This window comes from Malus sylvestris, chromosome 16 (genome assembly GCF_916048215.2).
Source record: "Malus sylvestris chromosome 16, drMalSylv7.2, whole genome shotgun sequence".
NCBI classification, from domain to species: Eukaryota; Viridiplantae; Streptophyta; class Magnoliopsida; order Rosales; family Rosaceae; genus Malus; species Malus sylvestris.
Window position 1 is genome coordinate 14,784,804 of NC_062275.1, and position 20,620 is coordinate 14,805,423.

The 20,620-nt window shown below is 37.2% G+C and overlaps 4 protein-coding genes and 2 long non-coding RNA genes across 10 annotated transcripts in view; 3 read left to right on the top strand and 3 right to left on the bottom strand.

The window, feature by feature from the left end:
* The window catches only part of LOC126606835 (endo-1,3;1,4-beta-D-glucanase-like), a 2,967-nt gene extending 1,643 nt beyond the window's left edge, over positions 1–1,324 (bottom strand). Inside the window, exons 1-3 of one of the 2 annotated variants that reach the window (XM_050274225.1) lie at positions 1,070–1,324; positions 749–770; positions 204–330 (exon numbers count right to left, since the gene is read on the bottom strand). In XM_050274225.1, coding sequence (XP_050130182.1) covers positions 204–330; positions 749–770; positions 1,070–1,217 — 297 coding nt within the window. In that variant the 5' untranslated portion in view covers positions 1,218–1,324. The remainder of the gene's footprint in view (positions 1–203; positions 331–748; positions 771–1,069) is intronic. The other variant, XM_050274226.1, reaches the window with a different exon arrangement.
* Positions 1–12,133, top strand: part of LOC126606839 (uncharacterized) — a 25,464-nt gene extending 13,331 nt beyond the window's left edge. The window contains exon 3 of the long non-coding RNA XR_007617388.1: positions 12,027–12,133. This is a non-coding gene — a long non-coding RNA (uncharacterized LOC126606839). The remainder of the gene's footprint in view (positions 1–12,026) is intronic.
* LOC126606838 (uncharacterized) lies at positions 909–6,152 on the top strand. Its single transcript, XR_007617387.1, has 2 exons — positions 909–1,044; positions 5,980–6,152. It is a non-coding gene; the product is annotated as an uncharacterized LOC126606838 (long non-coding RNA).
* Positions 3,433–6,152, bottom strand: LOC126606834 (endo-1,3;1,4-beta-D-glucanase-like). 2 transcript variants are annotated; one of them, XM_050274223.1, is made up of 7 exons: positions 6,005–6,152; positions 5,685–5,706; positions 5,141–5,267; positions 4,725–4,815; positions 4,415–4,504; positions 4,212–4,312; positions 3,433–3,794 (listed from the first exon to the last, which is right to left on the bottom strand). In XM_050274223.1, exons 1-7 carry the CDS (start codon positions 6,150–6,152, stop codon positions 3,654–3,656), a joined length of 720 nt encoding a protein of 239 aa, XP_050130180.1. In that variant the 3' UTR covers positions 3,433–3,653. The 2 variants fall into 2 exon arrangements, with proteins under 2 accessions (XP_050130180.1, XP_050130179.1); XM_050274222.1 differs by having other exon boundaries at positions 4,212–4,504.
* Positions 11,444–14,431, bottom strand: LOC126606836 (endo-1,3;1,4-beta-D-glucanase-like). The gene is made up of 7 exons (XM_050274227.1): positions 14,208–14,431; positions 13,880–13,901; positions 13,193–13,319; positions 12,776–12,866; positions 12,496–12,585; positions 12,294–12,394; positions 11,444–11,864 (listed from the first exon to the last, which is right to left on the bottom strand). Exons 1-7 carry the CDS (start codon positions 14,353–14,355, stop codon positions 11,706–11,708), a joined length of 738 nt encoding a protein of 245 aa, XP_050130184.1. The 5' UTR covers positions 14,356–14,431; the 3' UTR covers positions 11,444–11,705.
* Positions 14,432–14,614: 183 nt separating this feature from the next.
* LOC126606832 (ribonucleoside-diphosphate reductase small chain A-like) lies at positions 14,615–19,365 on the top strand. 3 transcript variants are annotated; one of them, XM_050274220.1, is made up of 10 exons: positions 14,622–14,950; positions 16,379–16,539; positions 16,711–16,759; positions 16,866–16,992; positions 17,678–17,743; positions 17,880–17,996; positions 18,225–18,387; positions 18,526–18,596; positions 18,700–18,821; positions 18,909–19,365. In XM_050274220.1, exons 1-9 carry the CDS (start codon positions 14,788–14,790, stop codon positions 18,812–18,814), a joined length of 1,032 nt encoding a protein of 343 aa, XP_050130177.1. In that variant the 5' UTR covers positions 14,622–14,787; the 3' UTR covers positions 18,815–18,821; positions 18,909–19,365. The 3 variants fall into 3 exon arrangements, with proteins under 3 accessions (XP_050130178.1, XP_050130177.1, XP_050130176.1); XM_050274219.1 differs by having other exon boundaries at positions 14,623–14,950; positions 18,700–19,365; XM_050274221.1 differs by lacking the exon at positions 17,678–17,743 and having other exon boundaries at positions 14,615–14,950; positions 18,700–19,365.
* Positions 19,366–20,620: the final 1,255 nt, after the last annotated feature.

Here is a 20,620-nt window from a genome sequence, read left to right on the forward strand (position 1 = left end):
AATGTGGAATCAGCCTAGTAGTGAACAACCACAAAAAGTTTTAACATAACAACTGCGACTCCCAAGCTGAACCCACACACATAAGCATATAAAATATTTTTAAAAACTCAAGAATTGCATAGGGAGACTTGTAAAAGAACTTTGATCGTTAAAGAAACAAAACAGATATGCATAAAAGTAGACACAATAACAAAAGAACCAACCGGTCCATGATCTTTTATCCAAACAGAAATAGGTCTGTTGGCATCTTCAGGTGCATAAGGGTCTTTGTTAAGGAAGTCAGGAACCACAACGAAGAACCCAGCAGCTGCAACTTTGTCAGCAAGCTTCCTTCACAATGGAAGGCAGGTGGCATTAGTTAAAGGGTATAGGATAATATGGAAACACCGAACAACATGAAAATATCTGAAGTCGGTAACTGGCACATGAAATTTTATCCTTCTGTAAATTATAGAGTGAACAATCTAAAAATACAGGTATAGATCTTCAAACCATCATGAAAGGTTATTGTAAAAGTCAGGGGATCCGACAATTGTTATACGATATCTGATACTCATAGACAATCCGAAACTATTGGTTGCAACTATCTTTCAAAAATAAGTCAGATATAGATATAGAATCATAGATTACAGACCTACTGTAACTTTTTCTTTTTTTTTTCTTCCTTAACGATTGAATTATTTCAAGTAAACTGTTCATCAAATTTAAGCAGCAAGTGTAAATATCCGAAAGCGAAAAGTCATCATACCTCAAGTTTGGAGCTTCAAATCCTGAATGACAAAGAAAACATTCAACATTACAAAGCAGTTATACAAAACACACACTTTCATCACAGATTTGAACAACACATAAGCTAGATTATCAAGACTTTATCAGAATTGGAGGGAAAAAAATCCAAAAATTCAAAGGGGAAGGGAAAATGTCATAAATTTAGGAAACCCATCAACAAACATAGCCTAAAAATCAATACCCATTAAACCAAAAACCCATATAAAAATAGACAACAAGGAAACAAACCCATGTCGTAGAATGAAGAAAGGAGAGGTTTTTTAAGTGGTGGGAAAGTTACCATAAACGTCAGAGATGAGAAGAACAGCAAGGTTGGAATCAGGGGAGCCAGTGACATAGGAGTCGAGACCGCCGAGGCTTTCGACATGGCCGGTGCCGCTGGAGGGGTTCAGGGTCGGAGGGTTTGAGCAGCACTCAGAGCTTGCCATTATTTCTTTCCTTTTCTCTCCCTGAATTCACACTCTTTGTCGGTGTTTGATTGAGCTAGGGATTTGGATCCTCTCCTGAGCTAATGGAGAGGATCCTCCTGACCAAATGTTGTGGATCGTTGAATTTTTATCCAACGGCTATAAACAGATGGGTCCTTTTAAAGTTATAATAATTATAACAGTTGGATGAAAATTCAACGGCCCATAACACTTGGTCAGGAGGATCCTCTCTATTAGCTCAGGAGAGGATCCAAATCCCCGCACAGCGGAGACTATATTTAAATATAATTATTATTAAGTATTACAGTACTACCACGCCGTCCATGATGCTTACATTTAGGGATATGATATCCACACATTTCTTTTTACTTCTCCCACACTTTTTTAGTTTTTGACCGTCGGATCGGATGAATCGAAGAAAATCAACGAACAGAAATTAACAAGGGGTGTGTGAGAAGTAAAAATGGATGTGTGAATAGCACACCCCTTCATTTATAATTTGATATTAACCGTTTATTTGTTTTTTTTGGCTGAACTTTCAACTTGTTTTAAAAAATTACCAATTAAATAAAAAGAAAATATCACCCGTCCATCCTCATCTCCCATTTGGATTCATCATGGGTGAATAACGTGGAAGCAGTTCAAGTACCAACCCGAGTTAATGAGGCATTGAAGGATCCGAAATGGGCTACTGAAATGGATGAAGAAATGATGGCACTACATAAGAATGATACATGGGAAGTAATGGAACTACCAAAGGGGAAAGGGCCGGTCGGATGTAGATGGGTCTTTACAATTAAATACAAGGCCGACAGATCAATAGACAAGTATAAAGCAAGGTTAGTGGCAAAAGGTTATACTCAAACGTACAATGTTGATTACCAAGAAACCTTTTCTTCAGTAGCAAAGATGAATACAATACGGGGTTCCTATTTCACTAGCTGCAAATTTGAATTGGTCACTGAAACAATTTGATGTTAAAAAGAAGTGTTTATGGATTTTCCTCTGAGTATAATGCTGAAGGGAAAACCGAAGTATGTAGGTTGCAAAAGTCTCTTTCTGGACTTAAGCAATCACCTCGTGCATGGTTTGGTAGATTTACTCAAGTTATGAGAAGGAAGGGATATTATCATAGTCACTCTGACCATACATTGTTTGTAAAATGGAGAAGCGGTAATGTGACAACCTTAATTATTTATGTGGATGACATGATAATAACAGGTGATGATTTGGAAGAGATGATGAAGCTGGAAGCAAGTCTTGCCGCCGAGTTCGAGATGAAGAATTTGGGAGACAAAATATTTTCTTGGAGTAGAAGTGGCTAGTTCATCTTGAGGTATTTTCTTGTCTCAACGTAAATATGTTATGGATTTATTAAAAGAGACAGACATGCTGGGATGTAAACCGGTGGACACTCCTATTGTAGAGAAGCATTATTTAGGGATTTATCTAGATCAAGAATCGGTTGACAAAGGCAGATATCAGAGACTGGTAGGGAGAGTAATTTATTTGTCCCACACTCGTTTGGATATTGCCTATGCAGTAAGTGTGGTGAGTCAATTTATGCACTCGCCGAGTGTGGAGCATATGGCGACAATTATGAGGATTCTAGCGTATTTAAAGTCTGCTCCTGGAAAGGGAATCCTGTATAAGCCTCATGGACACGTGAGGATTGAGGGATTAACTAATGCTAATTGGGCATGTGATGTGATTGATAGGCGTTCTACGTCTGGATATTTTACATTCGTTGGAGAAAATTTGGTTACTTGGCAGAGCAAGAAACAGAGGGTGGTGTCTCAATCTTCTGCTGAGGCGGAATACAGGAGCATGGTGCATGGTGTGTGCAAGATTCTTTGGCTACGGAAGTTGATTTGAAGTCTCGGATTTAAACAAGAAGAGGCAATGAAATTGTATTGTGACAAGTCGGCAAGAGAGATAGCAGAGAATCCAGTACAACATGATACAACTAAGTATGTTGAGGTTGATCGACATTTCATTAAAGAAAAGCTTGAGAAGAAGATTGTTTCAATACCATTTGTGAAATCGGAAGAACAACTTTCAGATGTTCTTACTCATGCCGTGTGTAGTAGAGCTTTTGATGACTCACCTATCAAGTTGGGCATGTGTGATATCTATGCACCAACTTGAGGAGGAGTATTGCATGAGTCACTGTATAGGAAAAGAGAATGTAAATATTGTGTAAATATTAGTCATGTTTTAGGAAGGTAATATTAATGTCCTTTATTGTTTCCTTATGTAATAAGGATTGTATGTACTTATATTCAAAATTATGGAATACATGAAAATTAAGCTGGAAAATTCTATTACAAAACTTTAAACAAATACGAACATAAAACTCCAGAGGCATTATTTATCCATTACTAATAGATAGCAGCTGATAAGGAAAACCACTTCAACAAATCTTGATGAGGCCACTCACTTGACATGGTTCAAGAACCACTTCAACAAATCTTGATGAGCCTCCTCGGCAGACTTACAAGCTGCTTCGTCTTCAACACTGTACCTCACCGTCCACCCATGTGACACTTTCGGGAATATTTTCACATGGCTCTTAACCTGTGATTCCACAAAACCAACAATCGTTTCAACAAATTTCAAAAGTTTACCACTACAAGCTACCACAGTGGTGAATCCTAATGTGAAGGGGGGTGTTTTTGGTGTTGTCCTATCATTTCTTCAAAAAGAACAAAATGAAAATGTTTTCAAAGTTCGTACAAAACGGTATATGACCCTGATTGGAAATTAAAATATAATATCTTAACGTAGCATATAAGCTCACTGGCCCCCTTCCCTTACAAGTCATATTTGTAAGGGCAAGTTACCTATAACTATAAGCCATGCATAATTATATTTCATAATATGATAGAAAAAGTTCGCCATGCATCCCAAGTTGAGGAATGTCCATGATTAGAATAAACAAACTAACAAAGCCACAAAAGTATTGAAGACTATTCGGATGAAGGAGATTCCTACCTCAGGTTTTGCAGTTAAAACCTCTTCAAACTGTTTCACGACTTCAGGCGGAGACATCTGATCAATCTCAGCTCCAAGTACAGAAATAGGAACCTTAACCTCTGAAAGTAAGTCCAGGAATAGATCATAAAGTGAGTGTGAGACTAATTTTTTGTTCCAATAATGGATTAGATATTTCCTGAATATTACTACAGGTATCTTACCCTTGATATCATCCACAGTGACTAATGATGGATGACACAGAACAGCAGCTTGAATTAAAGCGTGCTTTGAAAGTTCAACCACAACCTTGGCTGAAAACAGCGCAAATAGTTCAATGTCAGCTGAAACAATATTTTCCATATTGGTTGAACTACTGAAACAAGAGTGATAAGTAAAACATTGCCTAAACATTATCCAAATGTCTAAACGAGAAACATTTTTGTTACACTCAAAAAGCAACAAATTAAATATATACAAGGAAAAATGAAATAGAGCAACTAAGATGTTAACAAGAAATGAACGTGAACTCACCTCCCCAACAGAAGCCTGCAGCACCGATTGCAGAAACACCTTTACTTTTTAAAGCTTCAAGAACTGGCTTTGCATCCTCAAATCCCTTGTCCTATCAATCCCAAAACAAGATTCAGAAGCTAACAATACTTGGAACATATCCAAATTGCAGAAAAACTTTTATAACACCCCAATGCCAGGGACTCGTAATTTAACCATTGTCACAAAAGGTGGAATCAGCCTAGTAGTGAACAACCATAAAAAGTTTTAACATAACAACAGTCTTCATGCACTCCCAAGCTGAACCCACACACATAAGCATATAAAATATTTTTAAAAACTCAAGAATTGCATAGGGAGACTTGTAAAAGCACTTTGATCGTTAAAGAAACAAAACAGATATGCATAAAAGTAGACACAATAACAAAAGAACCAACCGGTCCATGATCTTTTATCCAAACAGAAATAGGTCTGTTGGCATCTTCAGGTGCATAAGGGTCTTTGTTAAGGAAGTCGGGAACCACAACGAAGAACCCAGCAGCTGCAACTTTGTCAGCAAGCTTCCTTCACAATGGAAGGCAAGTGGCATTAGTTAAAGGGTACAGGATATTATGGAAACACCGAACAACATGAAAATATCTGAAGTCGGTAACTGGCACGTGAAATTTTATCCTTCTGTAAATTATAGAGTGAACAATCTAAAAATACAGGTATAGATCTTCAAACCATCATGAAAGGTTATTGTAAAAGTCAGGGGATCCGACAATTGTTATACGATATCTGATACTCATAGACAATCGGAAACTATTGGTTGCAACTATCTTTCAAAAATAAGTCAGATATAGATATAGAATCATAGATTACAGACCTACTGTAATTTTTTTTTTTTTTTCTTTCCTTAACGATTGAATTATTTCAATTAAACTGCTCATCAAATTTAAGCAGCAAGTGTAAATATCCGAAAGCGAAAAGTCATCACACCTCAAGTTTGGAGCTTCAAATCCTGAATGACAAAGCAAACATTCAACATTACGAAGCAGTTATACAAAACAGACACTTTCATCAAAAAATTGAACAACACATAAGCTAGATTATCAAGACTTTATCAGAATTGGAGGGAAAAAATCCAAAAATTCAAAGGGGAAGGGAAAATGTCATAAATTTAGGAAACCCATCAACAAACATAGCCTAAAAATCAACACCCATTAAACCAAAAACCCATATAAAAATGGACAACAAGGAAACAAACCCATGTCGTAGAATGAAGAAAGGAGAGGTTTTTTAAGTGGTGGAAAAGTTACCGTAAATGTCAGAGATGAGAAGAACAGCAAGGTTGGAATCAGGGGAGCCAGTGACATAGGAGTCGAGACCGCCGAGGCTTTCGACATGGCCGGTGCCGCTGGAGGGGTTCAGGGTCGGAGGGTTTGAGCAGCACTCAGAGCTTGCCATGATTTCTTTCCTTTTCTCTGCCTGAATTCACACTCTTTGTTGGTGTTCGATTGAGCTAGCACAGCGGAGACTATATTTAAATATAAAAATTATCAAGTATTACAGTACTACCACGTCGGCCATGATGCTTTCATTTATAATTTGATATTAACCGTTTATTTGTTTTTTTTTTTTTGCTGAACTTTCAACTTGTTTTAAAAAATTACCAGTTAAATAAAAAGAAAATATCACCCGTCATCCTCATCTCCCATTTGTATTCCACCAAACAGTTAAATTTCGTGAATATTTTTGCAAAAAAAAAAAAAATTAATTCTTTATCATTTTGATTGGAGGATCATTTTCGACTTAATTCATTAAGTTCGGGATCTGAGCCGTTCAAATTTGATCTAACGATTACAGTTATTATAACTTTTAAAGATCACCTTATTTGTAGCCGTTTAATCAAATTTCAACAGTCAAAATCACAAACTTAATGAATTAGGTGAAAAGGAATCCGGATAATCCCTTTCCGTTTTGATTGATTCTCATTGAATTTCAAGTGACATGGGAGACTTCTTTTATATTTTGTTTTTTATTGAATTCTTTACTTTTTCAATGACGGGATGAATGACGTAAGCCTAATGCGAAAAGTCTGAGGAGAATTGCTAAGAGCTAGAGTCCAGGACTACAAGACTTCAAGAACGTGTTTACGTGTTCGATATCAGAATCAAAGGTCAGTGTGATTCTGATTACGGGTTATTTTTGTATTTACAAAAATTTGGATGAATCAAAATGGGTGGGGCCCACTTGAAATATAGGAATTGAATTCTTGATTTTGATGGAATTGAACTCCTGAGTAGGATGTGTCATTTGAATTCCGTCTAATTCCTAAAAACTCCATCTAATTCCTAAAAACTCCAAATCTGCCACTCAAATCAACAAGCCCAGACCTCTCTGCTTGCCTCCCATTCACCTCCCCGTGCCCCAGTGAACCAATCTCAAGAATCCTAGAGCGTCTTCAGATATCGTAGTGAGCTGGTTGTTCTTTGGTTGTGGCATCGTGGTCGTGTGGGGATGGAGGTGCAACGAGCGAGAGAGATCAATGGATGCGCATGAAATGATGATGAAGGATCCACAAAAAATAAAATGGAGGAGAGGGAGGGAGAGAATGGTGGCAAGGGTTAGCAGGGCGACCGTCCAAGGCCTAAAAAACTCGAGGGGCACCAAAAATTGATAGAGTAGTATATTCATATATATTTCCATAAGCATATAAATTTTGAAACCTTGGTTAAATCAATAAGAACTTTAGGCAGGAGTGGTGGTGTTTCGCTGCCAACTTAACAAGACGATGTTGTGTTCGAAACCCGATATGTTCATTTTTTTTTCCAATTTTTTACGATATTCTGTTTGGGATCAAATCAAGGCACCTCATGCTTTTCCTTTCATGCCTTTCCCCTCACCATTTAACATCGGGATGTAATTTGCACAACAAACTAAACATTTAACTTAATGCTAAGAACTCATTAAAATACAAATAATTAATAAAACAATACATTAGAAATATGGTGCCCAACACCTATTAATGTTCTTCCTCAACCCTTTTGTCGTTTCTTTTAACTTCCCTGGGAAGCGGCCATAAGCCATGCCTCTCAATTTCTCTTATTTTATTTATGAAGAAATATAATTCTTGAAAAAATAATTTTACAGTAACAATCACATATGGTTGTAGGTCGGAGAAAATTGCAAAGGCATAGGGAGGAAGAGGTAGAATTGAAGGATTTTGATGACAAATTTACCTAGCTAACGAATTTCAGAAAAAATTATGAAAAAAATGTCATTAGTTCTACAAGATTTAGGGGTTAAAAGTGTGAACGATGAGAGGTTCTTGTCGAGAGGCATAGTTGTTGCGACCCGTGGAGGAAGTGAAAGAGATAAAAGTGAAGGAGATAAAAGTTAAAGTTCGAGGAAGAACAAAGATAAGTGGTGGGACTCAGAATTCTAATTATCTTTAATTCTCTCATGCATTGCTTATACATTTCAATTAAAAACTCAAAAATATGATATATATTTTTAGTCACATATTGACAAAGTAAGTAAATAAGAAAAAACACCTCACAATTTTATATAAAAGCACTTCAAAATTTCGAGGGGAAACATCTACTTGTAAGCCGGGGTTTTTTTGGTTCCCTTCTCTCAAACCAAATGTTGTGTCATCAATAGAAATAAGCACGTTAATCAACCCTTAAATAATAATCCAATTATCAACTTCCATGTTATTTAGTTTACCATATTTTGTCTACAAATTTAGTCTTCTTAACATTACCCTTTCCAAATTATTAAATTTGGTGTGCTTTTTCTATGTGTTATTTTATCGAAATCTTACCTGTAAAAACAAATCATTTTTATTATATATGGAGTTAGGACATATTTTTTTATGTCGTCCTGGGCCTCAAAAATCTCAGGACCGGCTCTGAATGGTGGAGGTAGTGACTGTTGAGGACTGACAAAGGATACTGGGGAGAAGAGAAAAGACGTGAAAAATTAGGTTTCAAAAGGCAGAAAACTTGGGAAGTTATGGGGTTGGTATAAAAAATTGGGAGTTTTAACGAAACACTCCCGATACTATTTACTTTTAATGAAAAACCACATTTTTACCTTTTTCTGGTACTATTCACTACACTTTTATTTGTCATTTTTCATTAAAACTAAAAAAAATTGGATTTTTAGTGAGTTTTTCTTTAAAAAATTGGGTTTGAAAAGGTGTTGACCCTAAAAACTACTAAGCCTACGTGGCGCGCAGGCCGAGTAATTTATAAGCTAACTACGTCATTCGGTTGAATGCGGGGCATGCCAACTCGTCGGCCGAGCTTGGCCGAGGAGTAAAATTTATCGATGTTGCGTTGGGTGCGCAGCTGACTTCTGCGTCTTGCGATTGCGACCGAGAAAGGAATACGTCTCGGCCTCTTGGGTTCTCGAACCTGAAGACAAGGCTACTATTCTTACGAAGTTCACAAATCGTCGTCGTTGGATTCGGTCACAGTGATGGTATTCCTCAGAGTAAACTCACGTCGAATCGACACCAAAGTGTAAGGGCACAAATACTCAAAGCAGATATAAGTCTTAATAGTGAACGTGGTTCGGCCGTCTGAATGCCGAACTCCAAATCCCACTTGAGAGTATCCAATCATAAAATAACTCGGCGTGCAATGCGCCGAGCTCAGTAAGTTTTAACACCTCACTTCTCCGAGAAGGCTAATGAGATGACCTCGATCAATAAGGATTCGGAAATCCTTCTCGACCGAGACTTGGATAGGTAACCAACCACCTTCGCCGCAGTGCTGTTGATGCCAACGGAAGATGCTGCGAGATCGACTAATTCTACGGCGACAGAGCTATCTATGCCGACTGAAGATATCACCGGTTGCTTTCACAGTGCTGTTGATGCCAACGGAAGATGTGTCAGCGAAAAGAGAAAATAAAAATCTCAAAGTTGTTGAGAGAGTTTGCGTAGGGTAGTTGTGTGTTGAATTGGATGGGCTTTCAATGGTGTTCGCAACCTTGTATTTATAGACGCAGATGTGTGGTGCGCTTCACACTAGTGTAGGATTTGATTTCAATTCACACTTATCAGCCAGAGTCCCAGTCAAACACTTCTCAAGGTAAGCTGCAACCTATCTTCTAGATGTCATCATTATCTCCTTATTTTATGCAAATAATTAACATGCATAATGGCCTCCACAGCTCTGGAACCAAAGCATGCTGATAATTAACATGCAAGCCTAGCCATTCACTTCCACAAGACTCGGTAAAAAACCCGCCAAAATCCAAGGATACATGCCATTTGGTGGTCATTTGCTTTCCATGCGGAGACCATCAAAATAAACCTTTTTTCATGCCATCTTTATCCATCCAAACCATTTCCAACTTTTGCACTGCATTTAATGAAATTATCACATGCATGCATAAAAAATCATGGCTGGTAGTTTTGCATTATCTGCAAAACCACCCTGATCCCATCACATCACTTTACTTTGATTATTCCACACGTCTACACACATCCCAACTTAATTTGAACTGTACCACTTGCTTAGAGATATAATTCGCATCTGTCAAGATAATTAAAAGATAATTATTATGATAAAAACCATAATATTATCTTTTAACAACAGCAAAACTATCTTCACTTTTCCATCCAACGGTTGAGAGCTATGCTCACTCAACGGCCTTGATTGCACAGGCCGATGGTGTAAATTCAAATTCAGAAGTGAATTGGTAAACAACTTATATGAAACCAACACCATTCCTATTCCATTTCGTGATAATTTAGTAAACACCTTTTATAGGAATCTGAGTCTAATTCCTCCCCAATCCAATTCTGCATCAATATTCCTTATCAATTCAATTTCTCCCATTTTGATTACGGATTAGTAAATGAGCCACAAGAGTATGGCTCCAAACCAAACCCAGTACACCAAGTTGGTCATTTGTGAAAGTGAAAGGGTCTGTTATGGTTGGAAGTAAATTGCAGAATATGAGTGATCAGTTGATGTATTGTGCATGCCGATGAGTTGCATATCGCAACTATCCATTAAAAGATCGTATTAGAGAAAACCGCTTAATGTATGGTTCTGTTCGATTTAGAATATAATTATTATTTTTATGATGCACTAATCAACTTCATCAAACTCATTAGCATGAATTATACCACTCGCCAAATACCAAACCTTAAAGCACCACATTGTTCTGAAACCTCTACTCTTCCAAGCAACAAATTTTATATACAAATATTGGTACCATAAAAAGTGCAGGCATTATTCTAATTCATAGTAAATAGAACTCTGTTGATACGATAATGTTTAAATAAGTCTTGTCTTTTAGAAACAATAGTGCTTTACAGTGATGACAATACCAGTCACTTGACATGGTTCAGGAGCCACTCTAGCAAGTCTTGATGAGCATCTTCGGGAGCTTTACAAGCCGCTTCGTCTTCAACGTCTTACCTCGTGTTCCACTTTCGGGAAATTCTTCACATGCCTTTTAATCTGCGATTCCATAAAACCCACGGCCATTCCAAATATATAACGCAAAACATTGAAGAAAGAAGGTAGAATATGTAAGCATATATTGATGATTGAATTATTATTTAAGTGTTGATACACGTGCTTATTTCTTATTAGTGACACATGATTTAGTTTGTAAATTTAGTCTACCTAGCATTATTCTGTAAACATTCTTTTGCCTTTGCCCATCCCTCTTTTTTCCTTTGTAATTCCCATCTGTTCCTAACCAAAGTGTGAAAACTGGTTATCATGTGCCGGAAACAAAATCATTAAGTTTATAAAACTCCCTTTTTTGGTGGGGGGCACAACCCATTGGGCATCTTGAACTAGTACTATACTTACATGACACCCAAATGGTGTTGGGGGTTCTTCCGGGTTACACGGAGGAGGCCGGTCGAGGACCGTCAGTTCAATCAAACTACAAAACTTTACAAACATACACTAGTTCATAAAGCTCCAGAGGCATTATTTAACCACTACCAATAGAAAGCAGCTGATAGGATAAGGAAATCCACTACAGTGATGATGTCACTCCCTTGACATGGTTCAAGAGCCACTCCAACAAGTCTTGATGAGCCTCCTCGGCAGATTTACAAGCTGCTTCGTCTTCAACATTGTACCTCACCGTCCACCCGTGTGACACTTTGGGGAATATCTTCACATGGCTCTTAACCTGTGATTCCACAAAACCAACAATCGTTTCAACAAATTTCAAAAGTTTGCCACTACAAGCCACCACAGTGGTGAACCCTAATGTGAAGGGGGGGGGGGGGGTGTGTTCCTCGTGTTGTCCTATCATTTCTTCACAGAGAACAAAATTAAAATGTTTTTGAAGTTCATACAAAACAGTGTACGACCATCATTGGAAATTAAATAGAATGTCTTGGCATAACATATAAGCTCTCTGGCACCCTTCCCTTACAAAGTTACAAGTCATTTTTGGAAGGGCAAGTTACCTTTAACTACAAGCCATGCACAATTATATTTCATTATATGATACACAAAGCAGGCATCTCAAGTTGAGGAATGTCCGTGACTAGAATAAACAAACTAACAAAAGCACAAGTACTGAAGACTGTTCGGATGAAAGATATATTCCTACCTCAGATTTTGCAGTTAAAACCTCTTCAAACTGTTTCACAACTTCAGGTGGAGATATCCGATCAAACTCAGCTCCAAGTATAGAAATAGGAACCTTAACCTCTGAAAGTAGTTCCAGGAATAGACGAGTGTGAGACTAACTTTTTGTTCCAATAATGGTGTCCAAGTAGATATTTCCTGAATAATTAATACAGATATCTTACCCTTTATATCATCCACAGTGACAAATGTAGGATGACACAGAACAGCAGCTTGAATTAAAGCGCGCTTTGCAAGTTCAACCACAACCTTGGCTGAAATCAGCGCAAATAGTTCAATGTTGACCGAAACAATATTTTCCATATTAGTTGAACTATCCAAACGAGAAACATTTTTGTTACACTGAAAAAGCAACAAATAACCCACAAAGTAAATGGATTATGGAGATAAGGAAAAATAAAAAAGAGCAACCAAGATGTTAACAGGAAAGGAAAATGAACTCACCTCCCCAACAGAAGCCTGCAGCACCGATTGAAGAAACGCCTTTTCTTTTTAAAGCTTCAAGAACTAGCTTTGCATCCTCAAATCCCTTGTCCTATCAATCCAAAAACCAGATTTAGAAGCTAACGATACTTGAACATACCCAAATTGCGGAGAAACTTTTATAACACCCCAATGCTAGGGACTCGTAACTTAACCATTGTCACAAAAGGTGGAATCAGCCTAGTAGTGAACAACCATAAAAAGTTTTGACATAAATAAAAATAATCATGGGATTGCCAAGCTGAACCCGCACACATAAGCATCTAAAATATTTTAGTAAACTCAAGAATTGCATAGGGAGACTTGTAAAAGTACTTCGATCATCAAAGAAACAAAACAGATATGCATAAAAGTAGACACAATAACAAAAGAACCAACCGGTCTATGATCTTTTATCCAAACAGGAAGAGGTCTATTGGCATCTTCAGGTGCATAAGGATCTTTGTTAAAGAAGTCGGGAACCACAACGAAGAATCCAGCAGCTGCTACTTTATCAGCAAGCTTCCTTCAAAATGGAAGGCAGGTGGCATTAGTTAAAGGGTATACGATATTGTGGAAACACGGAAACTACAAAGTGATTCCACAGTTTTCTTCGATGAAAATAGCTGATGTCGGTAACCGGCACGCGAAATTTTATCGTTCTGTACATTACAGAGTGAACAACCTAAAAATACAGTTATAGATCTTCAAATCATCATAAAAGGTCATTGCATAGGCAGGGGATCGGACAATATCTGATACTGATATACAATCCGAAACTATTGGTTGTAACTATCTTTCAAAATTAAGTTAGATATAGATATAGAATCATAGATTATAGACCTATAGTAACTTTTTTTTTTTTTCTTCCTTAACGATTGTATTATTTCAAGTAATTACTCATCAAATTTAACCAGCAAGTGTCACTGATGTCCCCGAGTCAATATCCGAAAGCGAAAAGGGACAGCATAAAACGTTCGGGTGCAAGAAAAAGCGATTCGCAGAATTCATCTAGCACATTATCCACTGCAAATAAAATTAGCAGTCGAAAAACCAATAAAGAGACTAGTCAACTTGTCATCATACCTCAAGTTTGGAGCTTCAAATCCTGCATGACAAAGCAAACATTCAACATTACAAAGCAGTTATACAAAACACAAACTTTCATCACAGAAATGAACATCACATAACCTAGATTATCAAGACTTTATCAGAAATGGAGGAAAAAAAAATCCAAAAATCCAAAAATCCAAATAGAAATGGAAAATATCATAAATTTAGGAAACCCATCAACAAACACAGCCTAAAAATGAATACCCATCAAACCAAAAACCATAAAAATAACGCAATAAGGAAAGAAACCCATGTCGTTGAACGAAGAAAGGAGAGGCTTTTGAAGTGGTGGGGAAGTTACCAAAAACGTCAGAGACGAGGAGAAGGGCAAGTTTGGAGTGAGGGGAGCCAGTGACATAGGAGTCGAGACCGCCGAGGTTTTCGACATGGCCGGTGCCGCTGGAGGGGTTCAGGGTCGGAGGGTTTGAGCAGCACTCGGAGCTTGACATTCTTTCTTCTCCTGTGTAGCAAAATAACGTAAAAAACCGGACAATCAGAGAAGCAGTTCCAAACTTCCAAACCCGCCAAAATTGGGTTTGTGTTTTTTCTTTTACAGAGCCCAGTTCTCACAAGGCAAAAAGCGAGTGGCCCAACCCGCCAAAAATATAACCGTCCTCACTACGTCGCCGTTTTCACAGAAATTCCGTGCCACTGCCATCCGCAATTGGAATCCCAAACATCAACCACCATGCACGAAAACAAACAAAAAGAAATATAATTTAATAAAATAAAATAAAAATAAAAATCTATCTGCGACCGGCCTTGTCTGATACGCTATCCCATCAAAATTCAACATCGTCAGTGATTTTTTCTAGCGTCGAGGTTTTTGTAGGCTTTCTCCTTAACCCCCACAGAACACAACATCTGAAAACTGCAAAAACATGGGTTCTTTGGAAAATGGGAGACAGAGAGCAAGTGGAGAAGGAGCAGAGCAGGAGGAGGAGCCGATATTAATGGAGCAGACGCAGAGGTTCTGCATGTTTCCTGTTCGTTACAAGCAAGTCTGGGAGATGTACAAGAAGGCCGTGGCCAGTTTCTGGACTGGTAAGTGGTAACTTCTTCGTTTTTACCTCTTTAAAGTTTAATCCTTTTTGAAAACCAGAGCAAATATTCTAAGTATTTTTTGTGAATTTTGGTGTTTTCTTGCGTATCTGTGTGTTTTCTGAAGTGAGTTTCTGTTAATTTTTCAAAATTCAGTTTTTGGACTGGTAACTTGTTCATATGTCTCTCTTTTAATCTTCTTTGTAAGAGACAACAAAGGTTCCCATATTTTCTTTTGAATTTTGGTTTTTTCTTGCTTTTCTGTATGCGTTTTGAAGTGGGTATTTCTTTATTTTCTTCAAGTTCATTACTTTTTGTTTTTGTATCTGTGCAATGTAAGTGTTTTCCCTTTGTCTTTGTTGGAATTTAAAAGAAATATGAGGTGGGGTTTTTTAATTCTTTTATTTTGGTTCCAAAATTCAGTTGTGTAATTACTTGGAAGATATTGTTACTGTTGGTTCATGAAAGTAGTATCTTCTTTTCCTTAAATGGATCCGCAAGAATATTAGTTAAAAAATTGTAGTCATGGCGTCTGCTTTGTCTCTCTGAAGGGGAACAAATTTGGGATTTTCTTGTGCTTTGGGAAATAAATTAATTATCTTTATTCTCTCTCTTAAGTTTATTGTGCTTTGGGAGCAGCCTCTCCATAAATGGGGGTAAGACTAGCCGACATTCACCTCTCCCAGACCCTGCGTAAAGCGGGGCCTTGTGCACTGGGTACGACTTGTTTTTGAATTGTTACATGAAGAAGCAATTATCAAACTGTATGAAAATCCAACAAAATCGGAACATGTTCGAACGGAAACCCTTTGGGGGCTGCGTATTTCAACTGCAATATGATGTATGAAGGCATATTGATATGTCAAATACAGTATAAGTGGGTAGCATTGCCTCTGATTTACTTGGTTTGCTTTTGTGGTAAATAGCACTAGCATATAGTGTCTTACTCTGGAGATTTCTGAGTCTACAATCTCGAGCATATAAGTTCTTCACCTTCTACCGGACAGCTCTAGTCTTTGGCGGGTGTAGAATGTGGGCATAAGGCATTTATTTCAGCAACTTGATTCCTTATGTTTAATAAGAACCTTGTTCTAACCTTCAACGCATGGCATGGAAACTGTGTTTGTATTTATCCACAACAATGTAGTTTTTTAACAACAACCTGCCTTGCACAATTAGTCTGATATATATCTAGCTCAGACTTGCAAGCTAAGCTTTTACAACAATTACCACCACAACTAATCTTTCTAATCTATTGACAAGTGTCAAACATTTAACAAGGGTCCCTTGAGCTAGTAGAATTATACTCGTACGCACTAATTTGTTTAACCTTTTCTGGTATCCTATCAATGTTATGCTGTTGAGTAGATGTTCCATTATTTTTATTTTTTTGCCATGGTATGTTCTAATGACATGTTAATTGGCTTACAGCTGAGGAGGTTGATCTCTCCCATGATATACAGCAGTGGGACGCTTTGTCCGACTCTGAAAGACACTTTGTAAGCCATGTCCTTGCGTTTTTTGCCACATCTGATGGGATTGTTTTGGAGAATTTGGCTGCAAGATTTCTAACCGATGTTCAGATTCCAGAGGTGATTTCTTTTCTCTGGTCTGTTCTTTAGATAAGATGCGAAGAGTGTTTGAAGTTCCCAAGACCTAAGTTTCAACTATTTATCTCCTTAGTTTCACCCCTAAGATTCAGATATTTAATTTTGTTTTCTCCTGGTTGACTTACTAACATCAAGGTTTCTCATTCTTCACAGGCTCGGGCATTCTATGGATTTCAACTTGCAATGGAGAATATCCATTCGGGTAGAGCTTAAAACATAGTTTCTCTGGTTTCCTTAGTTGTAATGTATATGGCCACCTGTCTAAGGAATTTTCTCCTTGTTCCTTTTTAAATACTGTCTACCATCAGAGATGTACAGCTTGCTTTTGGAGACATACATCAAGGATTCTACGGAGAAGCATAGATTGTTCAATGCAATTGAAAGCATTCCTTGTGTGTCTAAGAAGGCTAAGTGGGCTTTGGATTGGATACACAGGTACTTGTGCTTTCCTATGAGTGAATATAATATCGCTAATAAGGGAGATAGTACTTTTTGACAATTTTGTATGGTTGGACGTGTTTGTGAATGATATATGCGATCATGAGCAGTAGTATATGAGCATTAATTTGTACAACTCAGGTACTTGAATTTTTAATATAGAAGTCCTCTAGTCCTTTCAAAGATTAAATGTTTAGATTTTGTTTGAGAAGAGAACAGATTGTTTAGATGTGTAGGAGGGCCATTTATGTCAAACCTCGGTATTGGACATCAGCAGTAATATTGAACTTCCTTCCGTGTGAAATTATACGTAATGACTGTCAGTTCAACCTTCAAGTGTGTATGGTATTGGAAAGGGGAGTGGGTTTTTAACAGTCACTTGGTCTTTCCAAAGAGGAGGTTTATACGCATAGGGAAAACGGGAGTGGCTCTTTAACCATGTATTATTCAATTTCTAACAAAACAAAGAGCTCCTTCGGTAGTCTATGCTGTATCATATGTTGATATCACAAGATTCAAACTTAGTACCATCTGCTTCACTCTGCAAATTTAGAAGGCGCCTTTCTATACCCTGTCTGCTTGTTATCATCAAGCTTCATGTGTAGCTTGTACATAATCTTTGTTTGATTAGAAGCATGGCAGATGCTCCATAAACCAATTTCTTATTCTGCATGATGTGCAGTTCCAATTCATTTGCGGAGAGACTTGTTGCTTTTGCGTGTGTTGAAGGAATCTTTTTCTCCGGAAGGTAGTTTGGGCTTGCATTATATATGCTTGAGTTTATATGTTGAATTGATACTTTTCGTTATGACGCTTGTATGATCTTTTCTTTTGTTTTCATCACCCTTTTCTCTCTTGTTTTTTACTTTATCGTTCATTCTCAGCTTCTGTGCCATATTCTGGCTTAAAAAGAGGGGACTAATGCCCGGGTTGACATTCTCAAACGAGCTTATATCTAGAGATGAGGGTCTTCACTGTGATTTTGCTTGCCTTTTGTACAGGTAATATCTATTTTCTTTCTGGTTCCCAAAATTGAGCTTCCTGTGTTGCTAGGCACAAGATAATAGTTATACGGTGTTGTTTTCACCTTCTTAGAACTCAGTGGTTTATTACTTTTAGTCCTCACAGAATCCGGGAATTGGAGAAACTTGGGTAAAAAAGAGAGATTTAAAATTCTTTTCCATTTCTCGATATGCAAATGACGGAAACTATATTTGTTTTGTTATTAGTTTGTTGCAGAAGCAACTAAATTGGGAAAAAGTTCACGGAATTATAAATGAAGCTGTCGAGATTGAGACTGAATTTGTTTGTGAGGCCCTCCCATGCGCATTGATTGGCATGAACTCCGATCTTATGAGCCAGTACATAAAATATGTTGCTGATCGACTCTTGGTAAGTATCTCTCTGATGATTTCTTCCTCGTTTTTCATTTCTTTAATTCCTAGATGATAAGGGAGTTGCGTTTAACTTGTATAACTATTCTCCACTTTAGTATCAATATTCATATGGTAGAATGTTTCTCCTTTCCAGGTTGCGTTAGGTTGTCAGAGGAAGTACAATGTCAAAAATCCTTTTGACTGGATGGAGTTTATTTCTTTGCAGTGAGTATTTCTGAGAATGTGGTTTTGCTTTGCCTGCTTTTAGTCTATTCTTGGAACTGGTTGACTGATAAATGATCTTGATCTCGTTTGCTTGATTCTGCAGAGGAAAGACGAACTTTTTCGAGAGAAGGGTCGGTGACTATCAAAAAGCATCTGTTATGTCAGGCCTCCAAGATGGTGGCAAAAATTTCATCTTCAAGTTGGACGCCGACTTCTAGTTCACCAAATTTGTTGCAACCTGCAACTTCTACCAGCATTGTACTGACTCTATCTGAAACTAACTAAAATTTTGTTACTATTCTTTGTGGTAGCAATTTGTATATTGTATTTCGAGGGAAGAGTCCTCTCCTGAGCTCAGGATGGGGATCCTCCTGACCAGCTCATCTGGGCCGTTCAAATTTAATCCAGCGGTTGCAATTATTATAACTTTTAGAGGGCCCCCTGTTTGGAGCCGTTGGATTAAATTTGAATGGCCCAGATGAGCTGGTCAAGAGGATCTCCATCCTGAGCTCAGTAGAGGATCCTCTTCCGTATTTTGAGGTAGTCATAGTCACCAACACTTGATAGTATGTATTGACGAGTAGTGCTATCGTCAATCAATCGCCCTCGCAAGCTTAGTTAATTTCTTATAATAGATGTTTGTGGGTTTCACAGTGGACTCATATACATCAACGACCAGAAACCCGACCTTGTGATAGTATTTTTCATATATTCATTCTGTTAACTTAGGTGGCTGTCATTATCAATAAAGAATTTTTTTTTTCTATAATTTAATTTTTATTATTTATCATAATTTGGAATGTGCATAATATCATCATTGTGTTTGAAAAATGGTACATGCTTCAGCTGCTTTTCATCAGTGCTTCTGATGATTAGCCTTCTGACTATGGCATGGGTGCACCGTTTTCCCAATTTTGCTTGAATCATACATGTACTTTTTTATCTCTGCATACACCAACATTTTTTCCAATTTGGTCTAAGATTTTGCTCGGTATAGCGTCATACGCGCATGTGAGTGACTTTCAACTATTGATAATCTGTTGTCTTTTAAGGTTTATGATATTTACAATTTATGGCCCGTTAATTTAAAGCAAGCGATTAGCTAATATCCAAAAGCATATTTCTTCATTAGGGGTTTTCCTTAACCAACTCCAATGGGGAGTTGTCAATTGCTAAAATTTGGCACACAAAAAACAAATTCTTGATGGATAAATTGTTTTTCTTCTCCAACCCTTTAGTGTTGAATTTAGCAACTTAGCTATGTTAAATGTGAACAAGTGTTTTAGCATTGTTTTATTTTTTGTTAAACTTTTTTTCAAATTCTTTTTCTTTAGGTTATCTTTATTTAAATTTACGAAAATATAAGTTCCTAAAACAATCCAAATTTCCGACAAAGTTTGACGGACTTATGAGCTAAATACTTTTAATTATTATTTTAGCCCCTTGACATAAATTTGGACCGTTTGATCATATTCATCACTATTAAATTTGATCACATTTGATATTATCCGTTAGATATTTCTAAGAGAATTATGACAAAAATAAAAATGAGAACTGATGTTGGGACTGTTGTGATTAAAATTATTATTTAGGAATGTGGTTGTGTAAACATAAAGTAAAATCCCAATAGAAGATCAAATCCTCATATGCTTCACAAGAAAACCCATCAAAACTAGTATAAATGGTACAAATCCTCACTCACGATGGGATAACCCAACGAAGTGAATATAACATTTTGGATAAAAAAAAAAAAAAACAAAGAGCCATTGGCTCTCCTTTTTACGTAGAATTATCTCTCCTCTTATTCTAATCTCCTTCTTCCCTTCTCTCACACTTTTCTTTTCGTCTTACTGTCTCTATGAAAAATTAATATAAGATTTTAACGTAACTAAATATTAACCGTTCAAGTATGAGAGAAGAAAAAAGAAAAAAAATTAGAAGAAAAGAGAATTGTCATCCTATCGCGTCAATTCTAGGCGTCTCTGTCAATTGGTTTTTTGGCAGCAAAGGGGTTGGGTTGGACA

Excerpts from the sequence above, each read along its gene's own strand:
- LOC126606834 (XM_050274222.1), bottom strand. The coding sequence starts at position 6,152 with ATGGCAAGCTCTGAGTGCTGCTCAAACCCTCCGACCCTGAACCCCTCC. Across the intron at positions 4,816-5,140 it reads GGATAAAAGATCATGGACCG|GACAAGGGATTTGAGGATGC; the intron begins GTTGGTTCTTTT and ends TGGGATTGATAG. Across the intron at positions 4,505-4,724 it reads TGCAGGCTTCTGTTGGGGAG|CCAAGGTTGTGGTTGAACTT; the intron begins GTGAGTTCACGT and ends CGCTGTTTTCAG.
- LOC126606836 (XM_050274227.1), bottom strand. The coding sequence starts at position 14,355 with ATGTCAAGCTCCGAGTGCTGCTCAAACCCTCCGACCCTGAACCCCTCC. Across the intron at positions 13,902-14,207 it reads CCTCGTCTCTGACGTTTTTG|GATTTGAAGCTCCAAACTTG; the intron begins GTAACTTCCCCA and ends TTTGTCATGCAG. Across the intron at positions 13,320-13,879 it reads TTTGAAGCTCCAAACTTGAG|GAAGCTTGCTGATAAAGTAG; the intron begins GTATGATGACAA and ends TCCATTTTGAAG.
- LOC126606832 (XM_050274220.1), top strand. The coding sequence starts at position 14,788 with ATGGGTTCTTTGGAAAATGGGAGACAGAGAGCAAGTGGAGAAGGAGCA. Across the intron at positions 14,951-16,378 it reads CGTGGCCAGTTTCTGGACTG|CTGAGGAGGTTGATCTCTCC; the intron begins GTAAGTGGTAAC and ends ATTGGCTTACAG. Across the intron at positions 16,993-17,677 it reads GCTTTGGATTGGATACACAG|TTCCAATTCATTTGCGGAGA; the intron begins GTACTTGTGCTT and ends CATGATGTGCAG.